This window comes from Rhinolophus sinicus, chromosome 18 (genome assembly GCF_057876585.1).
Source record: "Rhinolophus sinicus isolate RSI-liver-muscle chromosome 18, RSI-T2T, whole genome shotgun sequence".
Taxonomy (NCBI): domain Eukaryota; kingdom Metazoa; phylum Chordata; class Mammalia; order Chiroptera; family Rhinolophidae; genus Rhinolophus; species Rhinolophus sinicus.
In genome coordinates, this window is record NC_142518.1 from 111,122,988 (window position 1) to 111,148,115 (window position 25,128).

Genomic DNA, 25,128 nt, shown 5'->3' on the forward strand with positions numbered 1-25,128 from the left:
GCCGGTTCCTGCCAGTTCCACTCGCACAGTCGTGTCCCTCCTCGCTTCACGCCCGAACTCGCCAGCCGGTGACGTTTGGACTCGCCGGCCCCGCCCCGCTTCCCTGTCAACGCGAGTCTATGCTGTTTGCCCTCGCGTGCAGGCCCCGCCCCTCTCTCTCGCCTAGCCCAAACGCCACAGCCTGTGACGCATGGCTCGTCGACCCCGCCCCTTCCCCTGGCCGTGCAGCCCCGCCCGCTCCCACCATCCGACAGGTCAGCTCTGCTATGGCTCCCGCTCAAGCCCCGCCTCTCTTTCTCCACTAGCCAATCCTGCCTGTTTGTGACGTCTAGGCGCACCAGCCCCGCCCCGCCCACTCCCACGGCAGGACCGGTCTCCGCCGGCTGCTTCCCAGTGGCCTGGCTCCGCCCCGCCCTGCGCGCGCAGCCCGCAGAACCCGCGACTGTGACGCCAGCGTGACGCAGGCGTGACGCGAGTGCAGCCGCTCCCGAGGCTTTCGTGTTACGCCGGCCGCGCTCCGAGGCAGCTGGGCCTGTGTTGCTAGGCCGGGGTCGCCCCCAGGCCTTCGCCGTCCGCCATGGACGACTACGCGGTCCTGTCGGACGCTGAGTTGGCCGCCGTGCTGCGCCAGTACAACATCCCGCACGGGCCTGTCGTGGGTACGCGGTGGCGGGCGGGCCCCCTCCCCGCGCTAGGCCCTGCGCCCCCCCACCCCTCCCCAGACTCCCGCCCGCGCTTCGCGCCCCCTCCTGGGACTCCTTCCTCGGGCTCTCTGCCTGCGCCCCTTACCGCCCCGCACCCTGTGTCTGGCCAGGCTCCACTCGCAAGCTCTACGAAAAGAAAATCTTCGAGTACGAGACCCAGAGGCGGAGGCTCTCGCCCCCGAACTCGTCCTCATCCTCTTTCTCCTATCGGTTCTCCGGTGAGGCCCCCGCCTCAGAGCCCCACATGGCCACCTGTGGGGACAGGGTTTGGGCTGTGGGGAGGATGGGGTCTCGAGGGTGTGGCAGGGGCGCTCGTAGGGAGGGACATGGCGAAAAGGGAGAGTGGGGCAAATGGTTCTGCGTCCCCTCCTCCTCCAATTTAGACTCAGATTCAGCATCTGTGGACTCCGATATGTACGATCTGCCCAAGAAAGAGGATGCCTTACTTTACCAGAGCAAGGGTAAGGCAGCAGTGGGCCCTGACGTCATTCCACTTCCTCAGGGATCCTAGTGTCAGAGAGAACCTGAGACTTCAACCCCCACCGCCCCTCAGCAGCCCTGGAGGGGAGAAACAGTGTCACAGGCCCCAAATGGGATTCAAATTAGGGCCATTGGGCCAGGCAGGGGACACCGCTTCCCCCTCTGCTACCACTGTCCCCCCCTCCCAAGGCTATAATGATGACTACTATGAGGAGAGTTACTTGAGCACCAAGACTTACGGGGAGCCTGAGTTTATGGGCCCATCCAAGGGTTTCCGCCAGCACTCAGCATCACTTTCAGATTCGGACACCTTTCACCATCAGGTGAGTTAGCTGTGGGGCACCCTCTATTTGGGTACAACCTCGGGGGGCATAGCTGGGTTTGGATACATCAAGGAGGCCACTGGGTGCAAATGGTGGCTCTCAAGCCTCCAGGGAGAGGTGGGTCAGTAGACACCTGATTGTCAGGGCCCTCCTTTGGGGAGCTGTCAGAACTGTTTGACGAGAGCACATGGGACATGCTCTGTACCCTGATCTGGGATCTGGGTTTGAGCTCTTCCTGATAATCTTGGGGCAGAAAGTAGGGTGCAACCACCCAAGACAGTCACTGAGCAAGTGGCAAGGACCCACGGACATAAGGCCAGGAATTCCGAAGGGTTCTGGAAGGGGGCAGAGCCCTGGTCTTTCAGCAACGATCAGACGAGGCTGGCCAGGGAACTTTGGACTGAGGTATGACAGGGCCACCCTGACCCTGCCAGTCATGCTCCTCACCCTGATTCTTTAGGTGCGTGATGACAACCTTTTCTGTTCTGAAGAGGAGGGCAAAGACAGGTGAGTAGTGGAACGGGCCAGGGGTCGGGGCTGATTCTGGGCCCAAGCCCTCCTGGCCCATCTGCTCCCCTCTTTGCCTCAGGGAACGCCCCGTGTATGGCCGAGACGGCACCTACCAGAACATCGCACACTATCGCCCTGTTTCCAACATCTCCAGAAGCTCCCTAGGCTTGTCCTATTACCCCACATCCTCTTCCTCCTCTCTGGTGTCCTCTTCTTCTTCCTCCCCCTTGTGGCTCACCCGCCGTGCCATCCGTCCGGAAAAGCAGGCCCATGGGGCTGGCCTGGGCCAGGACCGTCAGGTCCCACTCTGGGGCCTGCTGCTCCTGTTCCTGTTCTTTGCTGCCTTCCTACTCTTCATGTATTACTTCATGCAGGCGGAGGATGGCAACCCCTTCTGGACCCAACCCTGAGGGTCTGGCTAGCTTTGGCCAGGTCCTCTCAGAAGTCCTGGTCAACTGCTTTAGGAGGGTTTGCTGGGGGAGGGGGGTTTTCTGTGTGTCCTAGCTTGGGGGTGCTGGGCCTGGCCTGGGGCAGTGCTTGCTCCCCCTGCCTTGTCCTGCCTTGTCCTGCCTTGTCCTGACAGGAAGGTAAGCCGGCTCAGGTCCTCTGCAGCATGGTGGGCCTGGGCGGACCTTCCTCTGGAGCCTCCTGGGCCTGCTTGCCTCTGACCCTTAGGACCCAGGAGAGCAAGACCCTGCTCCTGGAGAGAACATAGTTGTTGTCATCGCATGCCTCCTGTTTGTTGTCACCTTGTTGGGATTAACCAAAGGCCACCCTCACTTTGTTTTCGTGGACACAATAAAAAGACCATTTGTTTTTAATGCGTGGACTCTTCCTGCTGGGGGAAAGGGTTGGGCTCTGCCCTGGGTCGCTAGGCTCACCACCTGGCTTAGTTGGTTCTCCCTTTTTGCTTTGGGCTTGGAATCAGGATCACATGTCACCCACAGACCTGTTTGGGATTTGCTTGTGGGGTCCACTCCCGGACTCATTACTCAGACCTCATAACTAGTTATGAAAATAACTATCAGCATGGGGTCTGGAAAGCCCACTTGGAAATGCAGGTGAGGGTACACGCACAGTGCTGGCTTGGGACGTTTTAAGCATAGAGAGCTGATGCTAAACCCGGTGTCGAAGGGCTGCATGTGTTCGGTGGGCCATTTCTCCTGGAAGCTGCTTGTTTAATGCTATGGGGAAAAGCTCCCAGTATTCTGAAATGCCCTATCACGCTGGGTAACCCAATCCCTCAGCTGACTACTCTCACTCATCTCCAGGTTTCCCACTGTGTGTATTGTGTAATCGTCACATTTTACACAGATTTTAAAGTGGATGCTAAGGAAACCCAAAGTAGAATGGCATGTAAGGCAGTGCATCCTGTTGGTATGCTGCCAGAGGGTGGTGGGAAAGCTTGGAATCGCTGGCATCTGCTCCACGCAGGCAGGTGGGAAGCAGAGGTGAGGCCAGGGCTTCCCAGACAGGTGGGGTCCTGGCATCAATTCCTCTCACCTCTGACTGGTGGTAGGACTCAGCCAGCCCAGGCCTCTCACCTGGTACAGTGCCCAGGCAGCGCCAGCACGTGCACGCACGGCTTCCTGAGCCTTCAGGACTCTCCACTGTACATGACCACACAGCAAGCTCAGGTTAGGGCAGGGACTGGGACCCACCTACCCCACAGCTCCCGGGATTTCTTTTTGCTGCATCCTGGTCTCTCCCCACGTTTTTTGTGTATTTTCCTAAAAGTAACACAGGCTATTTGTGCATTTAAAATACACAAAAGAATGAAAAAAATGAATTGCGTCTATTTTTCTCACCACTTCCACAGCCTTAGCCTCTTCTTTGCTGTAAGCCTCTCCCACCTGGCTCCACCCGCAGTGCACAGCCACCTGTGGCGTGGACGCCCCAGGCCCCAGGCCTCTGCCCCTCACCCTCCCAGTGCAAGGGCTGGGACGTGGATGCGCCACGGTTGGTGGTAGCAGGGCCAGAGGATGCTGCTCCGTGAGCGACAATAGAGCCTGATGAACAGATCACTGAGCCTGTATGTGGGGAGGGGCAGGTCTCCAGTGCACCAGGACCCTGGAGGGTCAGTGACACAGCTTGTTTCAGCAACCGGTCCCAAATCAAATATGTTAGGAGGGACCCCCCCACACACAAGCACTACCTGGGGCTGCTGTTGGGGGAGACAGCTGGAGCCCACTGAACCCCACGTGGGGCCTGGGGAAGTGGCAAGGTTAACATGCCCAACATGAAGTAGCTGAGGTGGAGAGAAAGGACAGCAAGAGAGGAAGGGGAGCTGGGCTTGGGGCATCCCAAGGAAGGGAAGAGAGATGACATGGCTTCTGGAAGGAACGGCCCTCTCTAAGTCACTGGTCTTCCATCTGTTGCAGGAAAGGAGGCTAGGTAGGTGTGCTTGGCAATCACTGTTGTGTCTGGCATGAGAAAAGCGAGGAAAGAGGGGGTGCCCATGTGACACAGTCTCCCCCATTCCATTCATTTATTCCCCAAGGACAACCATGTCCATTCATCACTGCGTGCCAGACGGAGGATGCCTGGGGCTCCAAGCCGAGGGGATCTGAACCTGCTGCTCCAGGGATCTGAGACCCCTAGCTCCGAGTCTACATAGCTCCCAAGGGCTTGGGGCCACCCCCAAGATGCCCCCTCAGACTCTGTGGGACCCTGAGTGCTCGTGCATTCTTCCGGTGGTCCCAAGGGCTCTGCGCACCCCCAGAGTTCTGGAGCCCCATAAGGGCACCTGAGTGCTCCCAAGTGCTCTGGATGCCCCAGTCCAAAGGCTTTTGAGGGCTCCATGTGCCTCCAACTGAAACCCAGGCTTTTAGGTATCCACCTAGTGTTTTCCAGGGCTCGGGGACTACCTCTTTAAGAGCTTGAAGCACCCCCTTCCAAAGCCCCCTGGGACTCTGGGGTCTCCCCGTATAGCAACAGAGGGCTCCAGGACTCTCACTCCTCAGGACTCGGGTCCATCATGTCCTACCCCCTTTCCTTCCCTACGGGCTCCTCTCCAGCAATGCTGGGGACACAGCAAGGGCCCCAGGCTCCTCTATCACTGGGGGAGCCACCTGAGCTGGGCCCTGCTGGGGAATGTGACAGAGCAGAGTAGGCAGCATGGGTGGCAGTGGGGGAAGGCAGCTGAACTACGTCCCTGAGGGTGACAAGGGAGGAGTGCCCTGTGAGTGTAGCAAACACTAGACACCAGGTGCCATGCTCCTCACCCCAGCCCTCGACCACGAACTGCCTACGGTTCCAGGGGAAGCAGCAGACAGCACTAAGAAGGCCCAGAGGTATCCCTGCCTTGACACCCCATGCTGTGCCACAGCCAGCTGCTCAAGCTAGAGAGGGTTCATACAGGGCCAGCTGGGTCCCCACACCCAGCAGGCATCACCCAAGAGAACAGCTGAAGAGGTGCACATCCTGTGACTCCATGAGGATGGACCAGATGGGGACCCAAGGGCATTAAAGGACTGGAAAGTGGACCGGACCCTCACTGCTCCTGCACCTGAGGCTGGACTGCTGCCCAGGGCTCTGGGTGGCCAGTCTTGGGAGATACCTCACCCCAGAGGAGGCAGGACACAGCTGAAGAAAGTCAGGTCCCCTGCCTGGCCCACCACTTCTCTCCTACTGTGTCATCACATGCCGGGAGTGGAGGGAGGCACATGCACTCTGGAGGCTTCCAGAAGCTGCCCAGCGGGAGAGGGGGCAGGAGGAGGTGGAGACAAGCCCAGACAGGTCCGGCCCTGGGAGCCACCCCCTTCTCCCCTCGGCCCACTGGGCACCCAGGACTCTACACGCACAGGGCACCCCGCCCTCCCGAATCACCGGGGGCCTCCTGCGTCCACTGTGGGCTGCCCCTCCAAGAGGAGACTGTCCTGCCTCTCTCCCCCAAGGCCCTGCCTGGTGGGGCCTGCAAGGAGGCAGCCCCCGAGCTGAGCCAAGCTAACCAGGAGTCCCTGCGCCTCCGCCAACACCACATATGCCCAGGCACGACGCGACACGTGGGGCAGCAATGGTGGAAGATGTCAAGCTGAGGGGAACGGCCTCTGGGTCGCTCCCTGGACAGAGGTTACTGGACAGGCGGGAGAAGGAGGGGGTGAGACGGGGGTGCCGTCCCTGTGAGGGGCTCCATGGAGGACCTGCAGTGGCACCAGGAAGACGAGCACCCAGCTGGCCCCCATCCTGCTGGGGACAAATGGCCTGGGAGCCGGCCTCCCCACTGAGCAAATCCCAAAGGACACCCGAGGAGGACACGGGGAGGTGCAAGGCGTGGGCCATCCGCTGGCCTCACACACAGGGTGCTGAGGGCTGGCCACCCGCCCAGAGCCAGCAGGGTGGTTGCCCAGGTCACCAGGCGCACTCCACCACACCGAGCCCTGCTCGCCATTAGGTCCAGGAGCAGAGGAGGGGTCCCAGGCACATGACCTCCCCAAGCTGGCCCCGTCTCACCTACTAAGCCGGGGAGGGATTGTCTGGTCAACCCCGTTGGGCACAACCCACCCATCCTGCAGGTCCTGTGTGGTCTGAGTCCAGGCAGGGCAGGGGGAGGGCAGGGGGAGGCAGGGGAAGGGCCGAGCTGACCACTGCTACCCCACACTGAGTCTCCACCCCTGCCCAGCACACGGGTGCACGTGACTCTCCCTGCTGCCTTTCCCCCAGGAGGCTGGGAGAAACCCAGGGGGAGAAAGGGGGGCGGCTCCTCAGGGTAGGGTTGCACCACCCCACCCCACCGCAGACAGTGAGGAAGTCCCATCACATCAACCACGAGAACTTTAGTCTGTCTGGAGACCCTTGGGGTTTCCACAGGGTTCCCCAGCACGAGCAGACTCACTCCACTACAGGGCTTGGGGAAGGGGTGCTTAGGCCCCGCTCCCGGGGAGCCCGATGGAGCCAAGGGCTGAGGAGGGGGCAGCCACTAGCTCAGGGTCAGTGAGCATGAGGGGTGAGGGTGTCGGCATTGGGGACCGAATGTGCACTTGGCGCTCTGCGACTCACGATAGTCGCATCCCACCTCAGGGCCCCGGGCCCAAAGAGCTGGGGACAGGTCCTCAGAGGCCAGGGACAGTACTGGACACCAGCCTCCTCGTCCAGCCCAAGGCATCCCCAGGGAGGGCGTTCCCTGGAAGGACACTGTGACACTCGGAGGTCAGGCTGGCTTCAGCCACTTCCGGGACCCGCTATGGGTGTCACGGCAGGTCCCATGAGACCAGGGAGGCCACAGCCAGGGCGGCAGGGCTGAGGAAACCCAAGAGCAGTGGGTGGGGTAGAGGTTGCCCTTGGGTCAGCACAAGTGCTGAAGACAAGCCGGGCAGACACATCCCATGCTCACTGGGAAAACAGCCAGGTCCTCGGGCAGAGAGGGGGAAGGCCAAGGACGGGCACTGAGAGTGGGTGGGACAGGGTCTGGCGGGTGCTGTGACTGTGCCCATCCTGGAGCAGGCCCCTGAGAGCACATGCCCAGGCGGGGCAACTGGCAGCTGGGTGAGGATGGACACAGTGGCCGTGCAGCCCTCTACACACTTTGTGACCAGGTGGCCCCGAGGGAAGACTGCAAGGTAAGCGGGCCCTCCTCACGGTGCCTCCCACCCAGCGTCGAGGGACGGGAAGGGGTTCAGCCTAGGCACAGGCCAGGGGTACCAGGACAGTGACGACGGTGGTCAGTAGCTCAGCAGTGTGGGGCTGCACTGGGCCCACGCGTCTCCAGAGGAGCCCCAGGACCATGGGGCCCGACACCCTGGCTGAGGCGTGTTCCCGGGAACCATGACCGGGATCCCGGAGGCCAGGCCAGCAAGCACCACCTCAGTCTCTGCTTCTGCTCCTGGCAAGCAGAACCCAGCTTCCCAGAAACTCGCTGTCCTTGGGTTCAAGAAGCGCACGCAGCCTCACACGGTACCAGGAGCCGTCCCCAAGGGCCTCAGTGTTGCCCGGCAGCGAGAGCCAACAGGAAAAGCACTCACCGCCCACAGAACCTGTGTGACGAATTGAGCGGCACCCAGCTTGGCATTGGGAAACCACCTCTGAGCCCCAGCCAGGAAGGATGGGGCGGGCATGTCTCCAGGGAAACCACATGCCAAGGGCCTCCTTCAGCCTCAGTGGGAGCTCCTTATCCCCAGGCTGCCCCCCCCCCGCCCCCTCAGCCACCAGAGCCCAGCCCAGGGCTACCTGATACCCTCGCTGAAGAAAAGGGGCTTGTCGGCCTGCACCTGCAGTGTGACCCACCGCAGGGGAGGGCAGGGCGGAGAGGAGGGACCTTGCCTGTGTGCTGAGGGAGGCCAGCCCTGCCCCTGGGGAAGGAGAGCAAATGGGGGGCAGCACTGAGCCCCTGGCAGGGGACATTGGCTGTCGGGGAGCGACCTGCAGCCCAGGCCTGGGTGAGGCCCGACAGGGCGCTGGCAAGGGCTGCTGTGATGAGAAGGAACTTGCTGTCCGCTGTGCCCTGGGCTGCACGACGAGCTGACACCGCCACCAGGGCTGCGAACGCCCTTGCAAAGGGCAGAGAGCACACACCCTGGGCTCTGTGGGTCACACCTGCCTGGTCGCGCATTCTTCTTTCTTCCTCTGGCTTTTGTGTTTTGTCTACAACCCTATGAAGACAAAGAGCCGCTCTCTGCCCTTACAAACACAGGGCTGCCCGTCTTGCTCCCAGGGCCAGACTTGCCACTGCCACTCAGACAAAGGACACGGGGCCTGTCTTGGGGGGCATGTGCAGGACCCGGAGTCCTCGCTCTGGACACCGAAGCTCAGGGCAAGGTCAGTCCTCCGAGCCTTCTCGCTCACCACGAATCAAACACCCTACATGCTGGTGGGTGGTGTTGTCCCCTCCAGCACTGTTCTGCGGTTGTCCTGTGTGTGTGAACCCCGAAATACGGCACAGGTGAGGGAGGGTCCCTGAGACATGAAGTGACCTAAAGTCTGTGGCTTGCATCTTGAGGCTGCTCTCCCTTCGTTCCTCTCTCTGCCCTGGCTCTGGGGAAGCCCGGCCCTGAGCAGCTCTATGACAAGCCCCGTGGGGAGGCACTGAGGCCCCTGCCACAGCCACGCGGACGGTCTTGGGAGCAGAGCCTCTCCCCACAGGCAGACCAGATGGCTGCAGCCCAGCTGATGCCCTGTCTGCAGCCTGTGACACCCTGAGCCAGAACTCCCACACCGCGCCCTCTACCATCCCGTCCTTCAGACACCGGGAGATCACAACTGTTAGTCGCGTTAAGGTGCTATGTTTGGGGCACTCTGTTACGCAGCAACGGGAAACCAATACACGGTTTTAAATGCTGAAGGCCACTCTAAAGGCCACTCTAAGTAAGTCTGAAACGAACAAACCGACGGGAAACCCCAGAAGCCATTAGGAAAAGCCTGGAACGTCTGATGACATGAAAACTAAACTCATCTGCCTGACCAAACACAAACCACAAAGTCAAGAGACAAGTGACAAAGTGGGGGAAAATTGTGGCAAGATGTGACTCAGGGCTCCTGTCCTTAACATATAGAGTGCTTGAACCAGTCCACAGGGAACAGCCCGCTGACCCGACAGGAAAAGGGGGCCGAGGAGAGGATCACAGAAAACGAAAGCCAAGGGCTACTCCACAGTCAGTTCCCACAGCCAGAACATGCTCAGTTGCCGGGGTCCCGGGGTCCCGGGGTCCCGGGGACAAATGGGGTCAGGGACGGGCTTTGCACTTGGCCTGACGCTGCAAGTAGACGACAGGTCACCATGGAGCCTAACACAGACCAACCACCGACCACTGCAAAGAGTGGCCAAAGCGGGCGGGTCGTGGTGCAGGGCAGAGAGCAGGTCTCCGCAGCGTCACTCAGGAGCTAGGAGATGCTCCTGGTGAGGAACGTTCAGCAGCCAAGGCAGAGGCTTCCTGCCAGCTGGAGGGCCTGCCACACCCACAGACCAGACAAGGGCAGTTCCCAGGCAGGCAACCTCCTTTCTGGTCTCTATGTGCCCCAAAATCCTTTTTATCAAGTCAAAGGGCCCACATTCCTTGCCCATCCCCGGGCTGGGCGTGCGGGTCTTTCCTCTGCCTCATCGGAGAGCTATTTCCACCCCCACTCCCAGGCACACATCTGATCTCCGCCCCTCTCTCCTACAAGTCCAGATGTTACCAGCTCCAGTCTGGGAACTGCTGAGCACCTGCAGAAACCCGACACCGGTCCCTGCCTGGGCTGGGACAGCGCCCTCCAGTGCACCCAGGCAGGAAATGGTGACTGCCGCTCAACAGGAAGCCCATGATCTCTGGAGGCTAGCACCCTCCTGGTATTTCTCAGACCTGCGGGGACCCTGTAAAGGAGTCAGCCCCAGGTTGGGCAGGGGGCGCGCACCTAGGAGCTTCAGGCCTCCAAAGCAGTGCTTCTCACAGTGGGGTCCCTGGACCAGCAGCATCAGCATCCCCAGGGAGGGAGATTGTTCAAGAGTCGCAAATTCTCAGGCCCCACCTCGGATCTGCAAGATCAGAGACTGGGGGTGGTGTGGGTGGGCCAGCACCCTGGGTTTGAACAAGCCCTCAAGTGTTCTCACCACCACCACCACCACCCCGCACCCTACAGTGTGAGAACCACAGGGATCTGTTGTTCCGGATCACACCCACTTCTAGAGAAGCCCTGAGCTTTCTCTGCAGGGCTCACCTTGACCTTCCCAGGTGAGAGGCTGGCCGGTACAGCTGATAGCCGCCACCTCGGGTGGTCCTGGAGAAAAACAGGCGCGGTGGAGCAGGATTCCCTCCCTGGTGGGTCACCCCCCGTCCAGTGACCCTGGGGAGACTTGGTTACTTCCTGCCGTCCCCACCTCCGGAATTGTGGACAGACGAGTCTGGGGGACAGCACATTCCGGAGTGACTGGCCTCTGCTCTGCCCACCTCGCCCTGGATACTACGCTCGTGTATTTGTGTGTATGTAAAATGCACGCTGCACAGAGAACCGTCCAGACACATTGAGGAGGTGCTGAAACACAGTGGCGCGGGAGGAGAAAGTGTGTGCATGTCCGCATTCTGCGCCCTGGGAGCTCAGAGCACGGCTTCTGAGGCCAGTACCAGGCGGGGCCGCAGACATGCGACCGCGCCCTTTACCATCTGGGTGGGGTCCCTGGCCTCCGTACCCCCTCACCAGGCCCCTTGGGACACCAATACACTGTCCCTGGTGGGGAAGTCCTGCCAAGAGTGGCGAGAGGCGCACCCGACAGAGTCCCCACAGTCTCCGGGAGCCTGGACTCGGTGGTGGCTTTTTCCCAGGGAGAGGGCGCAGATGCCCGCGTCTCAGGAACAGGGACCCGGTCTCCTCCTTGATCGCCCTCGCGCTCTTGCCCTCACCTCCTCGCTGCAAGCCCACGGAAGCTCCGCCCCACGGGACCGTGGCCACCGCCTTCCTGCCCACCGTTTCCGGGTGGCTCTGGCTATTACCAATCTCAGCTCTAGACGAGACCCGCCCTCAAAGCCGCCCGACGAAGCCCAGCCCCTCGGTGCTGACGGACACTTCTTCTGCCCAATCCAAACTAGCCGGTGTCCCGCGCGCCCCTCTCGGTCCTGCCTCCCTGAGTTCCTTTCCCAGCGGTCCCGTCCGTTTGACGGTGGACAGCGGGCTGCGGGCACAATAGAGGTTCCCGCGCGGAGTGTAGGACCTGCTCATGCAGAGCCGTGCTAGTCGTCCTGCCTGTACACGCTGAGCCCTGCTTGTAGGCTTTTGGTGTGAACTTGTATTTTGAAGTAATTAAGTCACATGCAGTTTCACTGAAACGTACAAGAAGCTGGGCCCCCTCGCGCAGCCCCCCTAACGTCAGCATCTTGTACATCTAGTGCAATCGCACAGCTGGAAATGGCGCTGGTGCCGTCCGAGAGCTGCTCCGGCTTTCATCTGTGTGTCTATAGGCGCGCACGCTTGGGCGTGTAACTGTGCACTTTCATCACGCGTATAGATTCAAGTGACCACCACTGCCGTCAATGTCCAGCCTGTTCCCTCACGAGAATCTCTCCCATTAAGTTTTCGTAGCCTCATCCCCTCCCCTCCTTCTGCCAACTCATGGCGACCATATTTTATTCTCATCCCCACATTTTTGTCATTTGAAGACGGTACCCAAATGGAACGATGCCGTATGCAACCTCGGGTGAGCTTTTTTCACTCACACGATGCCCTTGAGAGCCACCCAAGCTGTTGCCTGTATGGACAGTTAGTTCTTCCTTTATGTGGCTGGCTATAGTCCTTGGTGCGGATCAACCGGCGTTGGTTCAAGCAGTCACCCACTGAAGGATGCATTGCTTGTTCCCATTTTAGGCTTCCACAAATAAACCTGCTGTGAACATTCGTGCACAGGTTTTCTTGTCATCCCAACTTTCCATTTCTTTGGCATAAATGCCCAAGAGTGCAATGGCTGGGTCCCATGGAGGTGGATGTTTAGCTTTAAAAGAAACAGCCGTGTTGCCTTCCACAGCGGCTGTACCATTGTGCATTACCACCCTGCACACATTTAAAGCACGTAATTGAAATTTTACAAAGCAACATTATTCTAAGCAAGATTGTTAACAACTTTGGTTCTCTTCTAACCACATTTTTCTATGCAATCACCAACACAGTTATTCACACACTTTTAAAATCATACCCCTTACACATTTTGTGATTGTTTTACTTAGCCATACATCTTGGAGTTCCTTCCATGTCAGTACACAAATGTCTAGCTCACGTCTTCTCTGGCTGCTTGGTACTTGATAGAATTCATGTAGTATAATTTACATAATGAACACCCAATTGATGTACTTTCACATTTTCTTTTTTTGCTATTTAAATTAATACTGCAACTACCAGCTTTGAACATGTGTCAATCTCCATCTAGGATAATTATGTCTAGGCAGAATTGCCAGGTCAAAACCTATGGGCATTTAACATGTTAAGACACTGTACATGTCTCCCCAAAAGACCCTACTTGTCGCACACTAGGGCTCTTAGTCCTTTCTTACATACGATGCAAACATTTTCCCTCAGTCTGTCTCTTAAGAAACTAGGCTTGCTTGTTTGGGCTGTCAAGGAGTTATACTTTTTGGGCCTGCCTGGTGGCTCAGGCTGTTAGGGCTCCATGCTCCTAATGCCGAAGGCTGCCGGTTCGATTCCCACATGGGCCAGTGGGCTCTCAACCACAAGGTTGCCAGTTCGATTCCTTGACTCCCACAGGGGATGGTGGGCAGCGCCCCCTGCAACTAAAATTGAACATGGCACCTTGAGCTGAGCTGCCGCTGAGCTCCAGAATGGCTCAGTTGGTTGGAATGCGTCCTCTCAACCACAAGGTTGCCGGTTCGACTCCCGCAAGGGATGGTGGGCTTTGCCCCTGCAACTAGCAACGGCAACTGGACCTGGCCTTGAGCTGCGCCCTCCACAACTAAGATCGAAAGGACAACAACTTGAAGCTGAACGGCACCCTCCACAACTAAGATTGAAAAGACAACAACTTGTCTTGGAAAAAAGTCCTAGAAGTACACACTGTTCCCCAATAAAGTCCTGTTCCCCTTCCCCAACAACAACAACAAAATAAAATAAAAAAAAAAATAAAAAAAGAAGTTATACTTTTTGTATGACCAAATTTATTAAACTCTCAATTGGTGATTCTGGGATGATTCTAGAGGCCTCCTCCCTTGTGGGAGGAGAGTGAGAAGAGTCGGGTTGGAATTTCTGAGTCCTGGTTACCAATTGCTTGTTGACCCTGGCTGGTCCATCACTGTGGCCAGGGGCATTGGTGTCCCGACCCAGTGCTGCCTGGGCCTGGATTGGGGACGGTGGCTCTCAGACACCCAGTCCCTGCCCTCCAGAGATGGCAGTCTATGTTTAAATACACAGGTGGCCCGCAGGTAAGGGAGGGAAATCCCTGGGGCAACAGAGCAAATGAAATCAGAGGGGTGATGGGGGGGCATAGCTGGGGCCCAGTTAGGAGCTCAGAGTTAATGCGCCTCACAGGGTGAGAGACCAGAACTGAGCTTCCACATAAAACCAGTGCTCTTGGAGGGTCACGTCCCTGGTGAAAAGAAAGGACAGGGATATAAAAAGAAGTGGGTTCATCCCAGCCTGGGTCTGAGTGAAGGGGCCAAGAAACCCCCATCCCACAGCATCAATGAGCAGGGCCTGCTTTTACGCGGGCAGAGCGGCTTTGGCAAACACCTGGCTGAGAGAGGACCTGCCCCTCATCCTGGCAGAACAAACCCACCTTCCCTGGAAGGGGCCCCTCCCTCCAGGCTTCCCACCCTGGCCTTCCTGAGGCCGTGCTGACGATGGGTCAACGATCTCAAATTGAAAACACTGCCCACCTTCATGGAGACTCTGCATGGAGACTCCGTCAGAGAGGAGTGGTCCTGTCAGTGTTCCCAGGGCATAACTATCAGAGGCTACTTAACACGATTTTTGCTGATGCTGTCTGTGAGTGTGTGCTACTTGCTGGACTCATCCATCCCATCCTCATGGAAGCCCTAGGAGGTTGGTAGCAGTGTTATCCCCATTCTCCAGGGAGGAAACCACACAGAAGGATGGAGTAGCTGGTTCTGAATCACTAGCTAGCAAGTGACATGGGGATGATTGTTACTTCCTGCTGTCCCTACCTCCAGAAGCGTGGACAGACACCTGTAGCAGACAGCACATACCTGGGTGACTGGTCCCAGCCTTCCCCACCTCTCCGTGGACACTAAGGGTGCGTGCGCGTGCCGTGCGTGCGTGCGTGTGTGTGTAATCCATGCTTTACGGAGAATTGTGCAGATATACTCAGGAGGCGGTGGAACACACTGGGCCGGGCAAGGAGTGTGTGTTGGGGAGGGCACATTCTGGGCCCTAGGAGTGTGGAGCAAAGCGTCTTAGGCCAGGACAGTCGGGGCCCGCGACTGTTTAACAGCGCCCTGTGCCATTTCGGTGGGGTCGCAGCCCTCCTTCCCACTTTCTCCAGGTCACCATTGGGAACACAACTGTTTTTTTCTTCTCAGCTTGGTGCGGGTGGGTGTAGTGGGTCGAATGGTGCTTATGGGGTGTCCTGGGCCCTGGATCTCAGGGGGAGGCTTCTCCTCCATCTGTCTCCCACAGAAGGCCGCAGACCACCCCCGGCCGGCACAGGTCCCAGCTCAGGTCTCTGGGAAATGCAGAAGAGGAGCTTGCCTCACAGCAAAGCCAGCTGCGGGCTCTTTGGTTAGGACGGGGGATGGGGGCATGGTTTGCAGGGCTCCCGTTCTGGCCTCCCGATCGACAGAGGAACGCAGGCGGAGGCTCCAGCATGGCGCGTTCCCTCCGGGCCCTGGAGCCTAGAGGGAGGCACGGAGAGCGTGTTCCTGGCCCTGCGCCTCCTCCAGAACTCGCACACGGCCGCTGTGAGCCCTTGGGAGTACTTCCCTTCTTTCAATTCTGGGAACATACGTCTTTCATAGTTACAGCAAAGCCTCGGGCAGAATTCTACACCCAAGAGGGCTAGTCGGAAGCGCACTTCTCCTGTGAATGTGGCCAGACGCCATTTGCCAGCTGACTGCCGCTGTCGGGTGCTCAGCCTCTTCCCCGTTCTGCGCATGTGTGCAGCCACGCCCGCACGCAGGCGCAGAACGGCACTGTGTCTATGGTCTGGAAGTCTGGCAGAGCGTCTACCCGCCCTCGCCTCGACTCTATGGTTCCTACGCACGAAGATAGGCCGGCTATATAAGGCATACGCAGGCGTGGAAGCGCCTCTTTTTCTTTCGGTGCGGTGAGTAGTCATGTTTCCGGATTCGTCCGGTACCCTTGCCATTTCTCTCTCCTGGTTTGAAGCTTATCTTCGTCTTGTATTCCGACTTTGTCTGTTTCCTTGCAGCCACTGAAGATCCTGGTGTCGCCATGGGCCGCCGCCCCGCCCGATGGTAAGTGCCGAATCCATGCAATTTCGCATCTGGGAAAAGGGAGGGAGAACTACCTTTGTCCACTGAAAGCAACTGCGGGGTGGGGCCTTCCTAGTACGATTTTCCTGTTTTGGGATTAGACTCCACGTTTTCCCCATTACCTTCCGGGTTGTTTTAGGTCTTTGTTTATGTCGTGCGTTTCTTTCCCTTAAAACTTAATATTGCTCTTTGAGCGCTCCCATTGGTGCATTGACCCTGGACTGCATATGCTGCGCCACTTTCAGGGTGGAAGTGACATCCACCTTGCATTCCGCTCTCTGTCCTAGAAATTCGACGCCTTTTCAGGCTCACTGTCTTCTCCCGGCCTTTGTGTGCCATGTCTGTTATTTCCGGGCTACGTGCTGTGCCCGTAGGCTCAGATGTCTCGGGTGGCCTATAGGTGGCGCCGGGAGCCCTTCACGTGGCTAGGAGGCGAAATGCCACGTGCCCCCCAAAGTCTTTAGATGGACACTATGAACTGTGCCATTTGGCAAATTTGTAGTGCGCAGTACCTTGAAGTGAGAGATGTTTTTTAACTGGGAAAGTCTGTTTCAACGTGTTGGCTTTATAGGAAGTTGAAAACCCAGTAAGGCACCAAGGAAGGTTTTTGCCTTTGTTTCTAACATGGTTATCCTATAACTTTTGGCCACTTAGATCTGTTTTGCTTTAGAGCCAATTTACAGGAATGGAGGCAGCTTACAGATTGATGAGTTTGGTACCCCCCCTTCCTTTTCCCAGCTCTCCTTTGGTCTTACTTGGAGGGAGCGCTTAAAGTGCTTATTGTCAAGTTCACTTGTGAACCCCTGCAAACCTGGGTTTTTTCCCCCTTCTGCAGTTACCGTTATTGTAAGAACAAGCCGTATCCAAAGTCTCGCTTCTGTCGAGGTGTCCCTGGTGAGTAGTGAAAGAGCTCCCCAACTGCTTTGGCTGCACTGACTCAGTTGCCTGTGGCACCGCACACACAACTTACCCAAGCTTTTTTCAGATGCCAAGATCCGCATCTTTGACCTGGGGCGGAAGAAGGCAAAAGTGGATGAGTTCCCACTCTGTGGCCACATGGTGTCAGATGAATATGAACAGCTCTCTTCCGAAGGTGGGGTGCAGGGCTCCTTGTTAATGACACATATTTCTTTGTGCGCTTCCCCGGCTAAATCTAGTACTCCCTGTACTGGAATTACCAGTTCATTAATCATGAGTGTATTTATGAAACTCAACTCAGGCAATCCAGGTGTCTCCTGAGAGCCAGGGAGGGCCATGGTAAGTGCTTCTGTGCCGTCCTGTCTCACTCTGCTGCTTTTTGTCCCCCACCTAGCTCTGGAGGCTGCCCGTATTTGTGCCAACAAGTACATGGTGAAAAGCTGTGGCAAAGACGGCTTTCACATCCGAGTTCGGCTCCACCCCTTCCACGTCATCCGCATCAACAAGATGTTGTCCTGTGCTGGGGCTGACAGGTGAGCTGGGTCCTGGGGTTCAGGTATTTTCCAATAAGTTGAGAGAGTCTCTATGTTGGGCTCAGTTTTTGTATCAGGGCAAAGAGGTGGTGGCTCCACATAAAGACTTCGGCTACCCATAGCAAGCCAGGCCAGTGACTGGCAGGATTTTAGTGGACATTTCATCTTCCCACCACTGCATAGATGAACAGAACTGATTCCCAGAAACAAACACAAAAGGGCATTGTAACTAAATCTTAGCCTGTGGGTGGCAGGTGGCGAGAGGTCCTTCTGAGGAGTAGCTTTGATCCTGATGGCAGCCATCTGTCAGCAAGGAGGTTGCTGGGGCAGGGCAGTTGCACGTTGGAGGGCTTTTCAGATGAACCCAGTGTCCCCTTGCAAGGATCCTGGGTAGTCTAATCTCTTTTGGGGCTTGCAGCTAATTAAGCCGACCGTGCTCTTTTCCCCATGGGGGCCCGGTGTGCAATGGCTGCAAACAGCAGCAATCCTAGGTAGTGTAAGCAGCCTGTTGCTTGTATAGGTTGCTTTAAGGGACCTTGGAGACATCCTTTTCTGGTGGATACTCATGTCTGACCTCATGCTGTCCCCAATCTAGACTCCAGACAGGTATGCGGGGTGCCTTTGGAAAGCCCCAGGGCACAGTGGCCAGGGTCCACATTGGCCAAGTCATCATGTCCATCCGCACCAAGCTGCAGAACAAGGAGCATGTGATTGAGGCTCTACGCAGGGCCAAGTTCAAGTTTCCTGGCCGTCAGAAGGTAAGTTGTGCTGCAGCTTTGGTTCCTGCCTTTCCTTGCCCCCGTCATCATCTTGACTCAATTCTTTTCTTTCCACAGATCCACATCTCCAAGAAGTGGGGCTTTACTAAGTTTAATGCGGACGAGTTTGAAGACATGGTGGCTAAAAAGCGGCTCATCCCAGATGGCTGTGGGGTCAAATACATCCCTAATCGTGGCCCCCTGGACAAATGGCGGGCCCTACACTCATGAGTCTTGGCAGTGCCTCCTCTTTACACCCACCAATAAAAACTATTTCCTGTCTCTTTGCATCTGCATTTGTGGGGGGGGGGGCCCTCTAGGAACCCCAGAGTCACTGTCCTTTTCCAAAAAAGTCTGACAATTTAGGGCCAGTGAGCAAGCAAACCCAGAACGGCCTCCTAGTTGCCTGGTTAGGATGCTGACGTGGGCCTGTCTGGATCAGAGGCTGCAGGTTCAAAAGTCAAGGTCATGGTCAGTTTATAGAGTGCTGCCTTAATACAGTACCCTGCCCTGAGTGATGAAAAGGGATTTGTCCTAAGGCTACCCTTGGTCTGCTGTGGAAGCTTTCCCCATGGGTCCTACACCCGCAGCATCACTACAAATGGGGAGAGATGAACCCCCCCCATGGTCACAGCTGTTTTACCCAGCCCTTAGTAGACTGCATCATCCACTTAAACCCTCCGAAGTGACCCATGGAGCTTCGAGACCTTAGGGCAAATTGTAGCCTCTCTCGGTCTGAGTATTCTGGTGTGTTGACTGGCTGTCACCCCAGTTGTGTGCCTGGGGCTGCTCCCGCAAGAGCAGTGTTAGGTCGCAGGGATGTCTGGGGAAGCAGGAAGAGGACGCCCTGAGTGCCTTTAGGTGGGATGGCTTGAGGCTCTGCACCTGGGAGAAGAGTGCAGGATGCTCAGCCTTGACTGCACGCAGCACATCCTGGAGTCCCCACTGCCCTCAAGACACCTCTGGCTTTGTAATTAGCCACTTGTAAAGTTTAAAATTTATTTTTTATTTCAAGGAGATGGTTCTAAACCATAAATAAGACTAGCTGCACTTGAACCTGATGTCCCGCTGTGGTTACTGAGCTCTGTTCTCTGGAAAATGGAGCTGGGGAAGGAAGGGTCCCATGACAACACCCTCAACAGGGTCATGGTTAATGTCTGTCCTCTACCCCCTTGCCCTGTGCCTTCACCGCTGTTCTGGTTACATGATGGCTGCTTCGTCTATTTTTCTGGGCACCTGTAGCCTTGGTAACCAAGCCTCCCTGGGGGTGTGCCATGTGGATGCCTGTGTGGACTAATGGAAGGCACAGTGGTTGTGACCACAGGCACCAGGGCTGTATGTAGCTATTTTCAGTCATTGAGTTACAAATGAGCTTAAATGTGTTTCTGATTGTTCAGTAGTGTGTGTGTGTGTGTAACTTCATTTTTGTTATCTACTGGGCTTTTCACATTGATTCACAAGAATCCTGTGTACAATAAAGATGATCTCTTAACACATCTATGGACATGTAATGTCCCTCCAATCGAGCTTTTCGTTCTCAGCCTGCAGGCTGAGAAGTTTCCTACTCGAAATCTTTTCTACTGTTGTAATTCCCTTTTCTGAGCCCTGCAGTTTAGCCACGATCACCACCTCCAGAGACCCCTTCCCCTCTCCCAGCCCTGGAGCCTGCCCTGTCCTCTCTCCTAACACTACCTGCGAGAAGAGGGCCATGGCTCCAGCCTTAGGGCCCTTGCCTTCCTCTTCCGCATTCTGATGCCAGGCACAGGCCCAAGTAAAGAACACAAGCCGAAGCAAAGGCCGAGGGCTGCAGTCCAATAGGGGCAGGGTTGGGCTGGGCAGGGCAGGATGGGGCTGGGGGTGGGGGACGGATGGAATTGAAGCCCCTCAGGCTTGGCTTCCGCACCCAGGGGAGTATGGGCAGGGGAGGCCAGGGTTGGAGTCCTGAACGCAGGGTAGTCGTCACACCTGTGGGCACCAGGCACGGGTGGGGACTGGAGGTCGGGTTCAGGCCACCAGGCCCAGCTCAGGAGGCAGGAGTGGCAGCAGCAGCGACGGCAGCAACAGGGCGGCCAGGCTGAGGGGTTGGATCTTGTGTGCTGCGCGGCTCAGCTCCACCTCCACAGGGTAGTGGTCACTGATGTTGAGGGCCTGGGGGTGGGACACAACGTCAGTGTCGGGGCTCGGACTTCCCTGCAACCCCGTTCCTGCCTCACGCCTTTACCTCCTCCTCAGTGAGCCCGTAGATCCTGGGGAAGTTGAAGGTGGCTGCAGTGTGCAGCAGGCTCTGACAGCGTTCCCCGTGCAGCACTATTCGGTCATAGGCACAGTGGGTGCTGGCCCTCACCGTGGTGTCCTCCCCATCGGCAATCACCCAGTGGAAGCCTGCCTGAGTCCTCAGCTGCAGCTCACCCAGGCGCTTTTTGGTCAGCGAAGCGCAGTCAGCATTGAAGTCCCCAAGCAGGATCACGTCCTGGAGAGGGGGCCAGCTGTTGGGACTGACCAACCTGCCATGCGGTCCCCATCTCTCCTGTGTAATCTGCCCAGCCCTACCTTGCTCTGCCAGTGCTGGGAGACATTCAGAAACACGTCATACAGGGCGTTCAGCTCCTTCTCCACAGCCTTCGGAGTGGTGTGCAGAGGGACCAACACCAGTCTGGGAAGGACTGCACGTCCCCAGGGAGGGAGGGCTCCCACTTACTCCTGGCCCTTCTCCACCCAGCCTCCTCCGGGTGACCAAGCCCCCAGTAGAGCCAGCCAGACCCCCCAGCTCCCACATAGCAGGACCACACTTCTCCTACCCTTGCTGGGCAAAGTGAACTGGGCCACAAAGGGCTCCCGGGCAAAGAGGTCATCCTTGTCTTGGAACACGTAGAAATCCAGGACCTGCGTCTTGTGTGACCTGGGGGACCAAGGGATGGGAAGCAGTGGCCTCACATCACTGATTTTGGTTTGCAGGTGCCAACATCAGAGCTGGCACTCAGGAAGGGGGCCCTCCACCAGCAGCTGTTTTGTGTGGGCATAGCCTTCCTAGCCTTTTTTTCTAGAATGTTTTTTCATTGAGATAGGATACACATACTATAATATTCACCTGCTTAAATGCACACGTCAGTGGTGTTCGGTACATTCATAAAGTTGTACGACCGTCACCACAATCAATTCTAGAATATTCTTATCATCCCGAAAAGAAGCCTTGTACCCATTAGCAGTCACTTCCCATTCTCCTCCCCTCTCAACCCCTGGCAGCCACTGACCTATTTTCTGTCTCTGTAGATTTGCCTATTCTGGACATATCATGTGAATGTAATCAAATAATATGTGGTCTGTATTTGGCTTCTTTCCCTTAGCATAGATTTCCAAGGTTCACCCATGATGTAGCATGGGTCAGGATTGCATTCCTTCTTATGGCTGAATAACATTCCGTTGAATGGAGAGACCCCCTTTTATTTATCCATTTATCAGCTGATGGACACGGGTTGTTTCCACTTTGGGGTGGAACATTCCTGTGTGCACATGTTTCTGTTTCTCTGTTATTTTGGAGGAATTCTAGACATTATATAATTTCATCTGCATAGAGAAACAGGTCTCCGTCCTTACCATCCCCTTTGCCCTCTCGATTCTGACCCCAATGGGCTCCCTTCCAGGCTGTCCTCCCAGGGACTTAGTGCTGTCTCCAGAAACCATATCCACCCAAGGCCCATGACGGGCCCCCGTTGAGCTTCTTCCCAGAAGCTGCAGCCAGCCACTCCCAAAGAGGGGGCCAGACTTGCCCTGAGCCCTAGTGGCTTCCCCAGGAGAGAGGCAGAGGGGCTCCGCCTGTGTGTGTGGAGAAGGAAGGCCTCCTGCTATAGGGACATGCGAGCAGCAAAGCTGGCAAGGGTAGAGGAGAGGTGGATCTCAATAAAACCATTGAGAAAAAGTGCGATGAGAAGGTGAGGGCTGCCCCAGGAGGAAGGGGCCTGTAGCCCTCAGGAATTCCAAACCATCTCACAGTGGGTCAAGTGCCAAGTCCGCCCTGGCCACCATCCGTGCTTACCGGTAGATGTACACGTACTTCTCCATGTATGTGCTACGCCCCAGCAGAGGGCTGCTCAGGGAGCTGTAGGGCCCAGAGCCATCAAATCTGCCAGGAAAGGGGAGCCCAAGGTCAGGGGCCGTGAGGCTCGAAGGGCCCCCGATTAGACCCACAGAACCCGCCTCACCGATTGAGTTCTCGAACCAGGAGGGAGATGGCACTGTCAGAAGGGTCTACCACCTCCTGCAGCACCATGATGTCACAGCGAGCCAGGATCTGCGGGACACCAGGAAGGCTGGCCCCACTCAGTGCCAGCCACCCCAGGACGGGGGTAGAGTCCTTGAGGAACTGGCACTGACGTGGGCAAGGGTGTCATGGTGTGCTGGCTGCAGCCCACAGAGAGCAGTGGGACTAGAAAAGGCCTGGGAGAAGACTGTCATCTGAACCCCCAGTGCACCCATCTTACAGAGGAAGAGACTCAGGCTAACGACAGGCAAGGAACGTGCTCCATGTAGGGCACCCATGTCTCTTGATGTCTCCTTTTCTCTGGGACATGTCCCTGGTTAGGTAGGGCTGGGGGCTTTGGCTCCTGGTCCTCAGAGGCACAGCGACCCTACAGTGATGAACTTACCCGAACTAAGGTGTCCAATACATGCTCCCTAGCCACCTTGGCAAGCCTCAGCCGCTGGGCGTTGAAGGCGCAGATGCGGAAGGCCTCAGCCCCGCCAGCCAGGAGCAGGAGCAGAAGCGTGGCTGGGCAGTGCATGGCTGGCTGTGTGCGGGCTGCTGGCACCCTCCGGAGGAATCCAAGTCACCCCAGGATGTGGTGTCAGTTGGGCACAGTTCTGGTTTCAGAAGGACATGGTGTTATGGGACAGAGAGGTCATGCTCATCCTGCTACCCAGCATCAGCCTCCCAGAATTGCCAGCATCGCAGATTTCCTGCCTTTCTCCTTGTAGACACCTTCTGACACTGACACATACGGCTCGACCTCATTCTTTTAATTGTGGTAAACTACACATAGCGTAGAATTTACCATCTGAACCATTTTTAAGTGTACAGTTCAGCAGCATTAAGTGCATTCACACTGTCATGCAACCATCCCCACTGTTCATCCCCAGAACTTATCATCTTCCCAGACTGAAATCTGTCCCCATTAGACACTAACCCCTCACCCCCAACCTCTGGCACCAAGCACCCTACTTTCTGTCTCTACTCGTTTGACTCCTCCAGGAACCTCACAGAATGGAATCATACAGTATTTGTCCTTTTGTGACTGGCTTATTTCACTAAGCATAATGTCCCCAAGCTTCATCCATGTTGTAGCGTGTGTCTGAATTTCCTTCTTTTTAAAGACTGAATAATATTGCACTGTATGGAGAGACCACGTTTTGTCCATCCATTCCTCTGTCCATGGACACTTGGGTTGCTTCCACCTTTTGGTTACTGTCAGTAATGCTGCTATGAACATGAATGTACAAGTACGAGGTTCCTTTTTAGATACACACCCAGAAGTGGAATTGCTGGGTCATATGCTAACGCTATGTTTAATTTATTGAGGAACCGCCAAACTGTTTTCCACAGCAGCTGCACCAACTTACATTCCCACCAGCAGTACACAAGGGTTCAACCTCAGGGTTGATCTCCTTTTCGCCACCATTAGCAAGTCGGAGGACCATCCTTGGGCATATCTGTCTCCCCACTTGTGAGATGTTATCTTTAAGACAAACTCCCCAGAGTGGAATTGCTGGGTTCAAGGGTGTATGCCTTATAATTATCTCAGATACGCCAAATCACCCCACTGCAGTGTGTGATGGAGCCCCTTTCCCACGCCCCGCCACCACTGGCGAGCCCTTCTTGTTCATCTTACCAACTGGAGATCCTTCTTCCTGAGTGTCTCTCTCAGTTTACCTTTGTCTCAGACTCACCCAAACTTTGCTCTGTCTCTTGGGCTCAGCCCCTTGATCCATTCCCTGTTCACGGGGCTCTCATTCAGTGACATCAGTCCTTCTACTTCTGTCTGCCTGCTCTTCTCTGCCATCTTGTCACCTTCCCCCTCAGGCTCACTTGCTGCCTCTCTCAGGCTCTACCTGCCTCTGTCTTCCACTCTCTCTTGTCTGTTCATCTGTCATTACATCTCTGTACACCTCCTTCACTCTCCTGGCTATGCCCAATGCCTGTTTCTCCCTGGTCACCTGCTCTGTCACTCATGCTATTTTGGGTCTCTGCCCTGGTGCCTATTTTGGGATGTATGTGGGCATTTCGGCAACCCTGGGCTGGCAAGGGCAGGCTTGGAGGCTCTAGGGCCAGGGGTCCCCACGAGGATGGAGGGCAAGAAGAACCAGAGAGTGACTGTTCCAGGACTCAGCCCAAAGCTCAGCCCGGGGGCCCAACACCAAGCCTTGGCCCCAGTCCTGGCGTTCCCTTCCCTTCCCTTCTCACTCCCCACTCCCACCTTGGGGGTGAATTTCCTCCCTCCCTCTGCCCAGAGGACTCCCATACCTGCGCAGACCAGCTTGTCTGCAGGCCTGTTTCGGCTGTAAGCACATCGCCACACCCCACAGAATCGCTGCGCCTACCTTGCAGAGGCCGGAGAAGAGACTGTCGGAAGAGGAAGAGACTGTCTTCCCAACCCACCACGTCCAGGCCAGGCCCGCGGCCCCACCCTTCCTGGCAGGCAGGCTCAGCCCCTGTCTCCGCCCCGGCTGTGGCAAGTAGGGTGGGCGCCTTGCCAGGGAACAACCAACACGCCAGCCCACTTTCCCACCAGACCCAACCTTCCCCGGGCCTGTGTGGGACTGGGCGGGGGAGGAGGCCCCGGGCTGCAGGCAGATGTCAGACCCGTGAGTCACAGAGAGCGATCGAGCGGCAGCAACTCCTTAATGAGTGGTTGCCTGTGCCAAGGGCGCCGGGCTAGGAAGAGCTGGCGCCCCAGTGCAAACCCCGAGCTGTGTTCTCCTGGGCCCGCAGCTCAACGCCGCCCTGGGACACCTCCAGGCAGCATCTTGTTGGAAAAGACACAAAAACTGGAGCT

General features: G+C 56.7%; 3 protein-coding genes and 1 non-coding gene across 6 annotated transcripts; 3 read left to right on the top strand and 1 right to left on the bottom strand.

Annotated features, from left to right (window-relative positions):
- The first annotated feature begins 446 nt into the window (after nt 1-446).
- Nucleotides 447-2,838, top strand: EMD (emerin). Its single transcript, XM_074323689.2, has 6 exons — nt 447-659; nt 815-922; nt 1,088-1,165; nt 1,374-1,507; nt 1,968-2,014; nt 2,097-2,838. Exons 1-6 carry the CDS (start codon nt 578-580, stop codon nt 2,425-2,427), a joined length of 780 nt encoding a protein of 259 aa, XP_074179790.1. The 5' UTR covers nt 447-577; the 3' UTR covers nt 2,428-2,838.
- A 12,859-nt stretch (nt 2,839-15,697) lies between these two features.
- Nucleotides 15,698-18,364, top strand: RPL10 (ribosomal protein L10). Of its 2 annotated transcripts, XM_019719162.3 has the most exons (6): nt 15,701-15,855; nt 16,709-16,767; nt 16,859-16,966; nt 17,186-17,324; nt 17,920-18,082; nt 18,161-18,364. In XM_019719162.3, exons 1-6 carry the CDS (start codon nt 15,833-15,835, stop codon nt 18,311-18,313), a joined length of 645 nt encoding a protein of 214 aa, XP_019574721.1. In that variant the 5' UTR covers nt 15,701-15,832; the 3' UTR covers nt 18,314-18,364. The 2 variants fall into 2 exon arrangements, with proteins under 2 accessions (XP_019574722.1, XP_019574721.1); XM_019719163.3 differs by lacking the exon at nt 18,161-18,364 and having other exon boundaries at nt 15,698-15,855; nt 17,931-18,082.
- On the top strand, nt 17,737-17,872 carry LOC141569780 (small nucleolar RNA SNORA70). The gene has a single exon (XR_012493576.1). It is a non-coding gene; the product is annotated as a small nucleolar RNA SNORA70 (small nucleolar RNA).
- A 708-nt stretch (nt 18,365-19,072) lies between the features above and the next one.
- Nucleotides 19,073-24,809, bottom strand: DNASE1L1 (deoxyribonuclease 1 like 1). Of its 2 annotated transcripts, none has more exons than XM_019719161.3 (8): nt 24,674-24,809; nt 22,726-22,939; nt 22,282-22,370; nt 22,116-22,202; nt 20,881-20,981; nt 20,633-20,745; nt 20,304-20,552; nt 19,073-20,230 (listed from the first exon to the last, which is right to left on the bottom strand). In XM_019719161.3, exons 2-8 carry the CDS (start codon nt 22,858-22,860, stop codon nt 20,087-20,089), a joined length of 918 nt encoding a protein of 305 aa, XP_019574720.3. In that variant the 5' UTR covers nt 22,861-22,939; nt 24,674-24,809; the 3' UTR covers nt 19,073-20,086. The 2 variants fall into 2 exon arrangements, with proteins under 2 accessions (XP_019574720.3, XP_019574719.3); XM_019719160.3 differs by having other exon boundaries at nt 24,597-24,734.
- Nucleotides 24,810-25,128: the final 319 nt, after the last annotated feature.

Excerpts from the sequence above, each read along its gene's own strand:
- EMD (XM_074323689.2), top strand. The coding sequence starts at position 578 with ATGGACGACTACGCGGTCCTGTCGGACGCTGAGTTGGCCGCCGTGCTG. Across the intron at positions 660-814 it reads CCCGCACGGGCCTGTCGTGG|GCTCCACTCGCAAGCTCTAC; the intron begins GTACGCGGTGGC and ends GTGTCTGGCCAG. Across the intron at positions 923-1,087 it reads TTTCTCCTATCGGTTCTCCG|ACTCAGATTCAGCATCTGTG; the intron begins GTGAGGCCCCCG and ends CCTCCAATTTAG.
- RPL10 (XM_019719162.3), top strand. The coding sequence starts at position 15,833 with ATGGGCCGCCGCCCCGCCCGATG. Across the intron at positions 16,768-16,858 it reads CTTCTGTCGAGGTGTCCCTG|ATGCCAAGATCCGCATCTTT; the intron begins GTGAGTAGTGAA and ends AGCTTTTTTCAG. Across the intron at positions 17,325-17,919 it reads TCCTGTGCTGGGGCTGACAG|ACTCCAGACAGGTATGCGGG; the intron begins GTGAGCTGGGTC and ends TCCCCAATCTAG.
- DNASE1L1 (XM_019719161.3), bottom strand. The coding sequence starts at position 22,860 with ATGCACTGCCCAGCCACGCTTCTGCTCCTGCTCCTGGCTGGCGGGGCT. Across the intron at positions 22,203-22,281 it reads CTGGTTCGAGAACTCAATCG|ATTTGATGGCTCTGGGCCCT; the intron begins GTGAGGCGGGTT and ends CTTTCCTGGCAG. Across the intron at positions 20,746-20,880 it reads GTTCACTTTGCCCAGCAAGG|TCCTTCCCAGACTGGTGTTG; the intron begins GTAGGAGAAGTG and ends GGGGACGTGCAG.